Consider the following 14089-nt stretch of genomic DNA (forward strand, 5'->3'; position numbering starts at 1 on the left):
TGATGGCGTAATGCAGGGCCGTTTTCGATTTTTTGTCCTCTTGATAGATGACGCTGCTGGGCGTTTGCGGGTGGATGAGGATGAAGAAGAGGTCGAACAGGCGAATGATGCTGTCGGTGGCGCTTTCTTGTTCAGGGCCGACGAATTTTTTGGTACACAGAATTTGCAAAAATGTTTTCCCCGACTGGTCCAGCTGCAGCAGAGGTATCTTGTGCCGGGCCAGGAACTGCAGTTCCGCGATGCCGGTGCAGGAGATGGGGTCTCTCAGGATTCGTCTCGCGAGAAGGTGGATGACGTAGTCGCCCTGGGGGTTGGGGAGGTCGAGGATGCCGCCGTTTTGAAGGAGGAAGGTGGCTATGTCGAAGTAGGGTTTTGAGTACAACTCGCCGCCTATTTCGTGAAGTTGGGAGGAGAGGGGCGCGCGGCTGTGCGGGGCGTAGGTGGGGTGAGGCGGTCCAGAGGCTGGGCGGGTGCCCTGGCCGGGGTGCGTGGCTCGGGTGTGGGGAGCGGATTTGTAGAGGAGGAAGACCGATCGCCACATGGCGCTGATGCCGTTTTCGTTGAAGATGTTCGGGTTGGCGCCGCCTTGTATTAGGAGTTGTACGCCTCGGAGGTTGCCGTCCGAGACGCACCACATGAGCGCGGTGTCTTGAGTGTCGTCCGCTATGTCCAGTTGGGCGTTTGCGGAGATGAGGAGTTCGATTGCGTCGGTGTTGCCGGCCTGGGCGGCGATCATCAGGGGGGTTTTATGGTGGGAAGTGAGGTCGTTGATTTGGTCCGACAGGTGAGACAAGAGGATGGGGAGCAGGTTTTTGGCCACCCACTGTCTCTGACAGGAGGCCTCGTGGAGCAGGTTGTACTTTTGGGCGCTGCGGAGCTGCATGATCTCGAAGCCTTTGTCGATGAGAGAGGTGAGTATGGTTTTGCTGCCGCCGCGCACGGCGTAGTGAAAGACGGTGCAGAGTTGTTCCGTTTGAACGGAGATGTCGGCGTTCATGTCGAGCAGGAAGTTCGCGAGGTAGGTTTTGTTGTCTAGGGGGCAGCGATAGAGACACGCCAGGTGGAGCGGAGACTCGCCCTTGAGGTTGGGTTCGTTGATTTTGGCGCCTTTGTGGACTAGTATTTTGGCGATGTGTCCCATGAAGCCGGTGATGGCGATGTGCAGGAGGGTGTTTTGCTGGGAGTCGTACTTGAGGTGGATGTTTGCGCCGTATTCGATGAGTTTGAGAGCCATTGAGGTTTGAATTTGCTTGTCGGCGTAGTAGGAAAGCAGGGCTAGGGAGAGCGGCGTGTTGTTGTCTCGGTCGAGAGCGTCGACGTTGCAGCTTGGCTGGTTGAGCAGCAGGTCGACTATTTGCAGGTGTCCCTCGAGAACGGCGATGTGGAGAGGGGTGCGCCAGTCGAAGCTGGTAGCCAAGTTGACGTTGACGCCCAGGTCCAAGTAGGCCTTGCAGTTGGCCACGTCGCCGTCGCGGATCGCGACGTGCCAGGGGCTTTCCCCGCTGGAGCCGAGGGACTCGACGTTCCAAGAAGCGAGCTCGACCAAGAGTTTCAGGAACTCGGCGGGAGGACGCGCCCTGACGAACTGACGGGCCGAGTCGCCGCTCAGCAGCGCGTTGATTTGAGCGCTGTAGGCGTTGACGATGCCCGGGCGCGCGCTCTCGGCGCGCTTGAAGAAGGCGAGGGCCGGGTGGTATTTGCCGGCGCGCAGGTTTTCGACGCCCTGGATCATGGCCTTGACGTGCGGAGGCGGCGCGTATTGAAAGGAGCGAGGGGGAGAGGAATGGGAGCTGGGCGCGAGCTGGAAGTCGTCGGTGGACAGGCGAAGTCCGTGACGGACCATCTCCTGGAGACTGGAGGCGGGGATGTTCATGTTGGACAGGAACACCTCTGGCTGGCGCCGACTGAGGAAGATGACCTTGAGGTCCTCGGAGGTGATGTTCGGACAATTGTTGAGCCGCAGCCTGAGGAGCGCGGGGGACCTCGACAAAATGGCGTTCAAATCGGAGCCCTTGAACGTTTTGGAGCCGGAGAGCGTGAAGTTGACGTAGGAGAAGTTACAGAGGCAGCGAACGGCCATGGAGTCGACTTCTTCGGAAACGCCGTCGAAGTTCAGGACCGTCAACAGGTCTTCGAGCTCTTCGAAGGGTATGCGCTCGCGAATCAAGTAGTTCTCGCTGGAACGGCTGTAGAGCCTCAAAACGTCGGCCACGGTCACTCTGTTGCGCTCGTCGACGACGTCGTCCTCGGCGGAGGAGAGGTAGTAGTTGAGTCGCCGACCGAAATCGGCTCGCGAGTGGTAAGCGGGAATCGCCTGACTCATCAGCTCGGGGATGCTCTCGAGGTAAGGGCCGTTGAAGATGTAATCCACGAACAGCCGGTTGAGGTTCTTGCAAGTCGGACCGTACGTTTTCAACGCGTGGGCGTAGTAGTGGTACGGAACCGGGTAGATTTTCCGGAAAATCTGGTTCGGCGTCACGTCGACGTTGTGTCGGAGAATCGCCTGAATGGCCGTGAGCGTGAGGTAGACTCTCGCCGCGGTGCCCCTTTGTAAGCGAATGGGAAGGCGCATGCTCGCGAAGTCCTCCTTGGTGAAGAGGCCCTGTTCCAGAATGCGGTAGTAATACTCGTTCTGATCGTGGAGGCCGGTTAGCCACGAAATGGTCGTAGTGATCGGCGACAGCGACAAGACGTGCTTCCGCGCCTGTTCGTCGAACATCTCGTCGGCCTGAGGCAGGCAAAACAAAACGCTCTTCAAATTCAGAAAATGCAGCCCGTTTCGCACGCAAACCACGTCGGCGAACGCGTGGTCGTTGTCGATGCCGGTGAGCGTGACGACCTGCTGCGGGTCCTCCGACGCGACTATGTTCTCGCCCTTGGCATCCTGGGGCGACATGAGCAGAGACATCACGTACATGAACGCGTAATTGGTCTTGTCGATCCGACAAATCATCTCCGGGCGCAGCTCGAGCATCTCGGAGACCAAAATGCCGCGAACGCCCATGCTCGCCTGGAAGATGGTGGAGCGCGGCTCCAGCGTGTCGGCGCTGTAGGACTTCACCTTCAAGAGCACGGAGGAAGAGCACCCCTGAAAGGTCATCATCTTGCTTATCAAATACACGGCGAACTCCGTGGCGGGCTCGGTGGGGTACCTCTTCCAGTAGATCCCGTTGTAGTAAGTCACTCTGCTGATGCCGTGCTTTTGGCGCTTGCCGCTCTCGATCTCCTTCAAAACCTCCTGGCGAATTATGCGCGACGTCGAAAAGTGCGCGCCAATCACCAAGGAAGCTGGCGGAATTCGCGCCTGCTCGTATCCAACCGCAATAAACTGATTGACCGAATTCTCGTAAAACGCGCGCAACTTGCGAACCGCCGCCGCGATGTCCTCGTCCGCCTTCTGAAGGCGCTGCTCCCACTCCTTCAACTGGTCGACAAGTATCTCGATGTTCTGGTACAGCCTCGGGTCCAGAGACGGATCGATCTTGACGCTCTGATCGATATACAGCATGTCGCAGGGGCGCTGGCAATGCTCGAGGATGGAAATGAAATCCGTGTGGTGCTTCTGCTCGACCAAAAAACGAATGCTCGTCTTCAAATCGACGAACTCGTCTAACTCCGTCATGGACTCAATCAACTTAACCAAGTTGTACTGGTCCATTTGAGCCGCCTGCAACGCGTAATACTGATCCCGAATCATGACGTTGGACACCGCAGCCGTCTCCTTGAAGGGATCGGCACGATAATAGCTCTTGTGACTCTGAATGGCCTCTCTGATGAGCCGAACCCAATCCATCGCTAGCTCCTGGGTCGCGACTCGAGTGCAGTAGATCGTCGGCTGGCGCTCTCCAGACTCGATCGTTACCCACGTAAATGCCCATTGGTCCCTTCCAGACACCTGCACGGGGTCCTTTATCTGATTCAAATCGATGTTCTTCAGCAAAATACTTCGCTGTTCAAGAGAGTCCTAAAACCAAATGTCAGGCATTTACAACAGACGCGCTCCCCCCCCCGTGGAAAAAACATCCAGGCATTTGCATCCTCCCCCCCCAGACTCCATCCGCACGCTCAAAAAAAAAAACGGCCATGAAACAGCGGAGATCTGATGTCTACAAACTCGAATTTTCATTAAAAAAAACTCTCTAAATGCAATAAACACACATATCACTCTCATCCACCCACACTAACGAGCAAACAACTCCGCCACCACGCGTCTCGAATCAGGCCATACGTCACTTATTTTCTTGTCGTAGTACAGCAGAGCCGTAGATATCAAAACCAAAATCTTTTTCTTCCATCTTCCCAGCTTGGACTTTCTCCTTACGACGCTCTCCTTGATCGCTCTAGAACTGGCTATGTGATAGGGCTGGAACCCCTCACCCAAAAAAAAGGAAAAAACGTTAGACACCGCCAAACCCACACTCTACAAAGCCCACCTCCGTTCTCAGAACGCAGCGAACTTCGCGCTGTTCAATTCTGTAACCCTTTTCGCTCGCAAGTCGTCTGACAGGTTGCGCCCACGACGACACCGACCAATTCAGTCCAAAAAAATCACCTGAAGACGCAAGCGTTCGTGTCACAAACAAAAGGCAAACGAGGGCACACGCACGATCCTAAAAGCTTTCTTGTTTCTAGGACTGTTTTCCATCTGGTAACATCTGATGCATCAGAAACCTCGCGTTCTCAAATCCCAATCAAACACGCTTGATTTTATGCTTGTAGCCCTCTGAAACGAAACTTAAAAAACAAACGCCGCAACGGCTTCAAGAGACCAAGCTTAACGAACTTTGAAGTTTACATCCCTAAATTTTACAATTTCGAAAATTTTTTTTTCTGTCATCTGACAAACACAAACGTGCGGTTCCTGTTGGGATCTAGTCCTCGTAGAGATGCTATTTATCGATCCACACCCTTTCGCGAGTATCTAGACACGCATATACCCTTTTTGTACAAATTACCCGGCAAAGTGACCTAATCCGCAACAACAAAAAGATTAATAGATGCGCACTTCGAAGTTCGAGAGACGAAAAAAGTCAGAGACAAAAGATCCATAAGATTCTCGAAATCTGCTTCGAGGCGCCAACTGCCTTCTACGGTTGTGGCAATCGATCTTTTGTATGCACTCTGTATAACGGTCGCAGCTCGCAAGATGCAGCCAAGATGCACGCTCAGATTGTCTGAAAGAGCAATCCCGGCCAGTAAGGCCTTTTCGTTTTTGTTTGCGGCCCTCAACAGATTCAGCTCTTGCTTTCGATATAAACGCCTCTCTTTTCATCTTTCGATCTGTTTTTATATACAGTACACGTATCGCCAATTTTCTTGAGAATCACTTGGACTGCACCCAAGAAATTCGAGTGAAACAGTTTCCAGCTCGACAAATATCAAACGACGGCCTTTTTCTATTGGACCACCTAATCGCCATGACCTTTGCGATCAGACGAAAGAAATGAGATTTTTTAAAATAATCATTTTTTCTTTGCTACACATTCCTTCTCAGCACCACGTGATACCCTGCCGTATATCAATATTTAATATAGGCAGAATGTCGGAAGGTATTCCGGCAGACGGATTTCAGGGAATCCAAAAAGCCGAATTTATTGTATGAACGAGTATGTTTATAGCATGAATAGCAATCAAATAGCCTCACTAGTTTTTTATAGGAAAATGTCGACGAATACATCAAATCGCAAGATGAAGCATACGAGATTATTTTCAACAGGCTCCATCAAAAATTTACGTACGTAAATTACTATTATTTTCCAGCAGTGTGGCAGGATTAAAAAACACTTTCCATGATACACTTCTGCTCTACACATATGTCTTGTATGTCTACAGTAACTAAGTGTTCTGAACTTTTGTTTTGTTCAGATCCTACAAATCGTTAGAATTAAGATACACCTCCCAGCACAACGCGCTTCAAGCAAAAATTCCTGGCATCGAAAAAGCACTCGAAGTTCTTTTATATATGAAATCAAATGTAAGTACATGTTTTTTTTTTTTTTTTTTGATTTTAGCTAACTGTGTACAGCCTGCGAAAAAAGATATAGAATGCGATTTTGAGCTGATCACTGGAACGTACACTACCGTGTCTTTGAACAATACTGGAACCATCTTCCTATGGATTGGTGTATGTTTGGCCTTTTATAAAATTTAGCTTTCATCTTATTATATGATGCTAACAGCATGTGCATCCTAAATTACAATGACATCAAAAAGGCAAACCTGATGGTCGAATATCCAATTAACGAGGCGCTGGAATTGCTGAACAGCAACAAAGACAACGCAGAAAAAGCAATAAACTCTCTGAAGGCAGGACTGAAATTTTTACAAGAACAGATAGTAATAGTTCAAGTGAGCCTTGCCAGATTGCATAACTGGGCAGTTGTGAACCGTCAAAAATTAGTTGCTAATGTAAAATAAAAATTGATACCGTACCACGCGACCAAAATTTACAAGTTTACGCATTGCTATGATTTAGCATGTCACGATATCTTTGTGGTATCTTTGTGGGTAAGGTTGAAATTGTAAGCGCCTTTATATTGTTTCGTGTCGATCGAAATCACGTCGAAGGCATAATTTTTTTTCGCTAGACTTCGATAAGCATGACAAATTTCATTAATGTAAAGGTGAATTGACTGCGCTTGTCCTGAGCTCAAATGCAAAGAACTCTAGCTGAACTTGGTATTCCTCACACCATTGCAATTACGGACTGCTCAAGTCGCACTACAATAGCTGAGACAGAAGCAGTTTGTATGTAAGGATCATAGAGTCAGAAATCATCAAATGCAACAGATAGCAGGCCAAGCTCGTGAGTCCCAGCATTGCCGTGTAGTCGAAGGGTTTGTCGTCTCGTCTGAAATTCTAAAAAAAGCACAAATCAAATAAATCAGAAAAAAAGAGGACAGGAGTGGTGACAAGTCTAATCAGTTGGCAATTTTTTTGCGCCAAATCAGACAATTTGGCTTTATAATTCGAGCAATAGTATCAAAATCTAAACAACAGTACATGACTTTTTTTTGAAATTTGTGATAAGCCAGGAGAAGGGTGAAATGGTGGTACAATAAATATGTGGACATAATCCTTCATATTACGCTACTGCGAATATTGTTTTGTACGATAAGCGCTTGCATCAGCGGTACAGACAAGCCGTTTCGAGTTTTTGGTACTGAAAATATGCCAGTATGAATTAGATAATTGTGTATATGCTAGCATAGCATAGCTTCAGTTCGAAAGGGGCAGAATAGGTCATGTTATTGTATTGCTTTCGAGCAGCAGGCTACAATGATTTTTTGTGTGTCGATTTCTGACATTGGCTAGAATTCAAAATGGTTGATTGCGGAGTTAGACAAGTTCCAGTTGGATACGCGACTTCATAAACACAGTAATTGAGAGCAAATAGTGTTACAATATATATGCCTCAATTTTAAGCATTTATTGGAAAAAACTATATATTGTTAAAAAGGCCAAATTTATCCAAGTTGGCTTATTCTTATGTCAAATCTTAAGGCTGTGATACTTGTGGGGGGGTATGGCACTCGTTTGCGCCCACTTACTCTGTCTCAGCCAAAGCCGATTATTCCATTCTGCAACAAGCCCTTAGTTGTGTATCAGATTGAAGCATTAGCAAAGGTAAGTTTAAATTTTTAATAAAAAAATCTTTCGATAGTGACTGGCATACCCCAATGTGCGCACTGTTTGCTGACTTCGATTCTTTTCGAAGATAGGAGTAACTACTGTTGTTCTCGCGATATCTTATAAGCCAGAGGAAATGGCTAAGGCACTTGAGCCATATGAATCGAAAGTACGAAAAACGGTTCTTCCGACAACTTCTCTTAGATCTCCGACTTATCCTTTTTTCTAAAGCTATCCGTTAAAATTAAATATTCAAGAGAATCAATACCTTTGGGCACGGCGGGACCACTTTCTCTGATGAAAAAGTTGCTTCAAGAAGATTCACCTGATAGCCCTTTTTTTGTCCTGAATAGTGATATTGTATCTGAATTTCCATTTTCGGATCTCTTGAAGTTTCATTATGCTCACGGGAAAGAAGGGACGATCATGGTCACTACAGTGACAAATCCGAGCAAATACGGCGTCGTTGTATATGACCAAAATTCGGGAAAAATAGACAAATTTGTCGAGAAACCTAAAAATTATGTGGGTAACAAAATTAACGCTGGCCTGTATATTTTCAACCCCAGCATACTGTCTCAAATTGAAGTACGTCCAACCAGTTTAGAAAAGGAAATATTCCCGGCCATGGCCGCATCAGGCCAGCTGTATGCCATGGAATTACATGGATTTTGGATGGACGTTGGACAACCTAAGGACTACCTGATAGGCATGTCTAAATATCTGTCTCATTTACAAGAAAATGACCAAGAAGTGCAAACTCTGGCTTCAGGGCCAAATATCATTGGCCCCGTTTTGATTCATCCCTCTGCTAAGATTTCTCCTGATAGCTTGATCGGGCCCTATGTTTCAATTGGTCCAGAGTGTTTTATTGAAACCGGTGTTAGACTTAAGCACTGCACACTCATGAATAATGTGCACGTAGAAGCGCATTCTTGGATCAAATCAAGCATCATTGGATGGCACTGTCATATTGGGAAATGGGTGCGCATGGACAATGCTACAGTTCTTGGCATGGATGTGTCAATTCATGATGAAGTTTTTATCAACGGTGCCAAAGTGTTGCCTCATAAATGCATTTCTGAAAGTATCATAGATCCCAATGCGATTATTATGTAAAAGAAATTTTCTAGCTCGGTTACATTTCTTATAGGCTTTAAGAATTTGGTCTGGCGACGTCAAGACAGTTAAACCACGATCCATAATCAAAGCAGCTCAGCTGTGCTTTTCTAACAATGAGAGAATACATGACGTTGAAGGAACAAAAATTGGATGGTAAAAGCAGGAAATCTTTGAAGAAAAGAAATGCAGGTATTGAATCAAATGTGTTAGAATAGTGAAGCAAGTTGAGTACAACTTAAAACGAAATTTTTTTGTCGGACAAATTTTGACGACCCTTCTATTAGCAAAAAACCCTGCTGATATAACATATAGAATAACTTAAGTGCATTATTTGGTTGCATAAATTATATGAGAATGTTCTGACTAACTTTCGTGGCCTCTGAGCTAATCCACAAAAGTACGGTATCCACTGAGTTCAGTATGCAGACAGAATAAATGTTATCGCTATTTGTACACAGAAATACTATCTAGCTTTTTGGGCTGCTAAATTCCGGATTTTCATATTGTATCATACCTGATTCAGGTATTAAAACTGTAGGCGCCCTTTCTTATTAGGGGGCTGCATTGACCAGCAGGTCGCTGCGTTATTTGAGTGCTTTTCATGTCGTTACTAAAGTGTCACAACGTGCAAATCATATTCCATATATCACCGACGTTATTGTTCAGTTTTTTCCAAATCGCTGAGAATGTCTTGTAAAAATAAAGACTTATTTGACGGATGTACTTGCGCAAAAAGAAATATTTTGTTAGGATATGCAAAAAAAATCGATAATTTTAATCTCTTAGTCAACGCGTGATATACAGCAACAGATTTGAGGATCTTTGAGACACGACGGCTTCTGGTTAAATTTCATAAAAATGAGTTTCGGATCTAAGTATGAAGTTAGTAAATGTACCTATATCTTTTATTCAGAGAACATTTTCATAAGCAGGTAAAGAAGAGACCAAATAGCCCCTTGTTGACTAAGTTGATACCGATGGACGTTTGGTTGACTTTATAGGGGGGCAATTTGCCGTGGGTGGTACAGTATGCCTCAAATTTATGAAAGCGAAGTTATTTCCGGCTTTGACCAACTCCTTTGTTTTTTAGGCTTCTGTGTCTGCAGCCATAATTACCCATCCAATCGACCTACTCAAGGTTCGCCAGATGGTTCATAAAGGAAAAAATGTCAGACTTACTTCCACCATTAGTGGGTTGATGGCAGAAAATGGTCTACAGGCTTTTTACTCCGGTCTGTCTGCCTCAATACTGAGACAAGTCACCTATTCGACGACGAGATTTGGTACTTATGGAATCATTAAAAACAGCATGGCCAAGGGCGATAACTATTTTCCTTTATGGAAGAAATTTTTGTCTGGTATGTTGGCTGGCGCGGCAGGCGCTGTTGTAGGAAATCCAGCCGAAGTTGTCATGGTCAGGATGCAAGCTAACAAGAAAACTACTCCTACTTACAAATACAAAAACGTTTTTCATGGCGTGGCCTGTATCGTCAGACAGGAGGGAGTTACTAGTTTGTGGAAAGGCGTCGGGCCATCTGCTGCTCGAGCCATTATCGTTACTGCCAGTCAGCTAGGAGTCTACGATCATATGAAATTTGTTTTAGTACAACAACTGAAGTTACTTCAAGACAATTTCTTTGCCCATTTTCTCGCCTCCATGTCTGCAGGCTTGTTCGCCGCGATAACGACCAACCCCGTTGATGTGGTAAAGACGAGATTGATGAATGAATCCACTCTTGGATCCAATGATCCAAAGCACCTGTACCGCGGAATGCTTGACTGCGCATACAAAATTGCAAAAACTGAAGGACTTGGAGCATTCTACAAGGGGTTCATACCTAATCTCACAAGAATAGGACCACACACGATCATAACGTTTCTATTATACGAACAGTACCTTAAGGCATATCATTATATGTCCACAATCAGACGAAGGAGAATTTCTGTAGCATGAATAGACTTCTCATGAATCAAAATTCTATTCTTCCGCGACATTTATCTATGAATAGAGAGACGAGCAAACTTCGATTTTGCGACATGCCCCAAGCAAGTAAGACCAGTTCAATGTCTGAACTCAATGAGTCATAGACTTGTTTTGCTGTCGTTTTTACAATAAAATAAAGATGCACAAATGCGATGGAAGAAAACAGGTATGACGGACTTACTAATTATTCAGTGCACAACATCTGTAGCTTCAAGCAGGAGTCATGCACATAGTGTACACATTGGAAATGATTTTGACTTCGCTTATCTTTTTCTGAGCTCTGTTTTAGGAGCTGCGAACTTTTATAATATCCCTTTATTTTCTCTATTTTTTCTACACATTTTGTTACGCTAATTTTCGCAGAATCGATTGCGCAGCGATTCCAAATTCCTATACGCAGCGAGAACCTTGGGTGGAGCCGACTACCTGGCGATAGTCGCTTATTACTTTTAGAACTATTTCAGACATTTCTGAGAACAGTGCAATTCTAAACTGACGACTTTTTTGAGTTTACGGCAAAGATAACTGGCCGTACTGGAAAAACTAACACATGAATTCGTTCAAAGCAGGCCGCTTTAACTACACAAAATTTGCTTGGCTCGAGGAAGTGAATACATTATAAGGTCGAATTTCGTAACAAGTATGACTTCAAGCAGCGAAATAAAATTCCCAGGGCTGCTAGAAATGGGTTTTTTACAAGATATTTGTTTGTAAAAACCCATATAGCCCGTTTTCTCTGGCTCTCAAAAGGCTTTAGCAAATTTTTATGGACTGGTTAACTTGGTTTTTTAGAAATGTTGCCAGTTGCCCCACGGTTTGGACTATATTTAACGAGGTACGATAGTCCACGAGTTAACTCAATGTTGAGCCTCAGAATCCAAAAGTAGGGCGATTTTAGCTGCATTTTTTATATCTAATTTTTAGAGCCGTTTTTTTTTTTGACAGATGCTTTGTAATTTGCCATGCCTTTTTTTTTAATTGGCATCTCTTCAAACGCTTGGGGTTATTATTTTTGAAACTAAATGCTGGTTTGGATACATCAGAAAAAAAGGCCTATATATATACACTGCGCGCACCTTGTACAGAATCTAGGACATCACTAGATTTGCGAAGGTTGAATCTGATTTCGACTCATGAAGAAGCCACTCGAGGGCCTCTGGAAGCGCCCCGGATTTCGCATTTCGATTCTCATGGTAAGTTGGTATATTACAAGCATTGCATCTGGAATTTACAATAAGGCCTTTCTGAACTTGTATCCTCTCGCAGTACTTTTGACTACATTCCAAAGTTTTGTCGACGCCCTCATTTGCTTTTTGGTGCTACGTTATCTTTCACTTCTGCGGTTTTGGAAGAACGTGAATGAAATGAAAATCCTGGCCACGCTCGGATTCATGCATTGTATCGGCACGTTGTTGACAAACTGGAGCACTCTGGAATCCTCAGCGAGCTTCATTCATACTATCAAGGTAATCCAAAAAAAAAATATGCGGTGACAGTTATATTTTTTGTGAAGCCTGACCGATTTAATCATTTTTCAACAGGCCTCAGAACCTCTGTTTTCTATCGTCCTGAATGCTTTTTTGCTGGGAAAATGGCCGACAAAACTGTCTGCTTTTTACATATTTATTACTTGCTTAGGCATTGCCATAACGTGCCTTACAGAAGTTAAACTTCAATTTTCAGGCTTCTTCACTGCTCTTCTTTCAAATTCCATGTTTGCTCTGCGGAGCATTTACTCTAAAAAAGTATGTTCTTTCTAGTGTTTTACCTCAAAGGTATATATGCTGTATCTATGCTGACCCCTGATATTAAAATAAACGCTTACCAGACCATAGAGGAAAGCTCCTTGGACAATCAAAATATCTTTTTGTATATCTGCTTTTTTACCTGTCAAATACTCGTTATTCCACAAATTATCGAATTATTTGCGCAGCCCTTCAGCTACTTTATCGGCGCTCTCGATGTCTCGTCTGAAGCGTTTGTGTATCTGCTGTTGGTACGTGGTCTATAACGAAAATCGACCTTTGTTGGAATGCCTCTAAAGACGTTTTTTCTCTCTCCTATATGATGCCTAGTCTTCGGTCTCGCACTACTTATACAACATGTTCAGCTTTCTGCTGCTCAACGAAATTAGCGCTGTAAGCCATAGCGTATGGAACAGTTTCAAAAGGCTAGTTATTATTTATTTTATGGTTCTCTACTTTAAAATCAACATATCCATCATAAATGCAATCGCTTCGTTCATGGCTGTCTTGGGAGTTGTCTTATATAGCCTGTCGAAGGAGCCTTCGAATAACCAAAAAGCTGGGGAAAAGGGCTATCAATCTGTTTAAATTTAACAAACCGCTATTTTTCTGCCAAAAAAATAGTCTAAATAAGGGCTAGCGATATCGCACGCGCTTCATCACTGTTACCTAGTCGCGATGATCGAAGATGTCATGTTTTCGGATTCTCCGCTTGCGGAATATATGCAAACGCTGGTTAGTATGAGCCTTTTTGTATATACGCTTGACCATGTATTAAAACCCGAGCTAATAAAAGGCAGATTTAAAGTCTAAGTATGCACGCTCGTTTCTGGAGACAAAGATGATCGACCTTGAAATTAGAAGGCTGTTGTTGAAAAAGCAGGCCAGAACTAGAAAACTGCCTACTTCATCAAATGCTGATCTGTACGCAGAATGCGAAGCTGTAGAACGTGCGCCGAAGTCATCGGTATGGAAAGAAGTTCTTCACATTTTTCAAGTACTGCTCGAAGGAAAAAAAAATGCGTACAAACGCAAACGTCACAACGAAGATTGGGTAAAACGATCAGTACAAAGAAAGTTAGCCCTACAGATATATAGTTCAGGTTTCATTTCCTACGCCTACATGAATTGCGAATCTCAAAGAAAGCACTGGGATCAAATTGAAGCTGAACCACCAGCATCGACCTTACTTGGTCCCAGACTGTCTAATAAGGTAGTTATATCGACTCTGCTTATTTTCTTTCTTTCACTCTTTTTACAGGTGTTTCAATACATAGATACTCTGATATTCTACCACATAAATGGTTTCATGTTCACTTTAATTTTCGTCGCCTTCTTGATTCTATTGTACGAGCACAAGTTCGAGGAAAATCTGTATTCCAGGGCTTTGGTGGACATTCCAGTACTACTGGACGTCATTTGTCGGTTCCAGATCTTTTTGAGGAACTCAATTTCGTTTGTTCAAGAAGTCGAGCTGGTATCGAGAGGATACAAATTGTCCAAACCGCTTTCACCGATAGAACGCCTAGAAAGGGATGGAAAATCCAAAAAAGCCAGAAAGCTGAGGAAGCAAATATTTTGCTCTATTGTTTCCGTTTCAAGATTTTTT

At 44.8% G+C, this 14089-nt stretch overlaps 4 protein-coding genes and 1 long non-coding RNA gene across 5 annotated transcripts; 4 read left to right on the top strand and 1 right to left on the bottom strand.

Moving 5' to 3' along the window:
• Nucleotides 1–3884: 3884 nt before the first annotated feature.
• On the bottom strand, nucleotides 3885–4734 carry LOC126315220 (uncharacterized). Its single transcript, XR_007555926.1, has 3 exons — nucleotides 4607–4734; nucleotides 4229–4363; nucleotides 3885–3964 (listed from the first exon to the last, which is right to left on the bottom strand). It is a non-coding gene; the product is annotated as an uncharacterized LOC126315220 (long non-coding RNA).
• Nucleotides 4735–5489: 755 nt separating this feature from the next.
• LOC126315221 (uncharacterized) lies at nucleotides 5490–6450 on the top strand. The gene is made up of 5 exons (XM_049992459.1): nucleotides 5490–5596; nucleotides 5658–5734; nucleotides 5866–5974; nucleotides 6026–6124; nucleotides 6214–6450. Exons 1-5 carry the CDS (start codon nucleotides 5540–5542, stop codon nucleotides 6415–6417), a joined length of 546 nt encoding a protein of 181 aa, XP_049848416.1. The 5' UTR covers nucleotides 5490–5539; the 3' UTR covers nucleotides 6418–6450.
• Nucleotides 6451–7106: 656 nt separating this feature from the next.
• On the top strand, nucleotides 7107–9212 carry LOC126315286 (mannose-1-phosphate guanyltransferase beta-like). The gene is made up of 3 exons (XM_049992525.1): nucleotides 7107–7626; nucleotides 7718–7798; nucleotides 7861–9212. Exons 1-3 carry the CDS (start codon nucleotides 7489–7491, stop codon nucleotides 8746–8748), a joined length of 1107 nt encoding a protein of 368 aa, XP_049848482.1. The 5' UTR covers nucleotides 7107–7488; the 3' UTR covers nucleotides 8749–9212.
• Nucleotides 9213–9555: 343 nt separating this feature from the next.
• On the top strand, nucleotides 9556–10868 carry LOC126315394 (mitochondrial substrate carrier family protein ucpB-like). The gene is made up of 3 exons (XM_049992648.1): nucleotides 9556–9643; nucleotides 9753–9778; nucleotides 9842–10868. Exons 1-3 carry the CDS (start codon nucleotides 9610–9612, stop codon nucleotides 10703–10705), a joined length of 924 nt encoding a protein of 307 aa, XP_049848605.1. The 5' UTR covers nucleotides 9556–9609; the 3' UTR covers nucleotides 10706–10868.
• Nucleotides 10869–11133: 265 nt separating this feature from the next.
• On the top strand, nucleotides 11134–13287 carry LOC126315395 (uncharacterized). Its single transcript, XM_049992649.1, has 5 exons — nucleotides 11134–11570; nucleotides 11681–12201; nucleotides 12277–12480; nucleotides 12564–12731; nucleotides 12811–13287. The coding sequence occupies exons 2-5, from the start codon at nucleotides 11869–11871 to the stop codon at nucleotides 13066–13068; spliced, it is 963 nt and encodes a 320-aa protein (XP_049848606.1). The 5' UTR covers nucleotides 11134–11570; nucleotides 11681–11868; the 3' UTR covers nucleotides 13069–13287.
• The last annotated feature ends 802 nt before the right edge of the window (nucleotides 13288–14089 follow it).

The sequence above is a fragment of the Schistocerca gregaria genome, unplaced genomic scaffold (genome assembly GCF_023897955.1).
Source record: "Schistocerca gregaria isolate iqSchGreg1 unplaced genomic scaffold, iqSchGreg1.2 ptg000569l, whole genome shotgun sequence".
Lineage (NCBI taxonomy): Eukaryota > Metazoa > Arthropoda > Insecta > Orthoptera > Acrididae > Schistocerca > Schistocerca gregaria.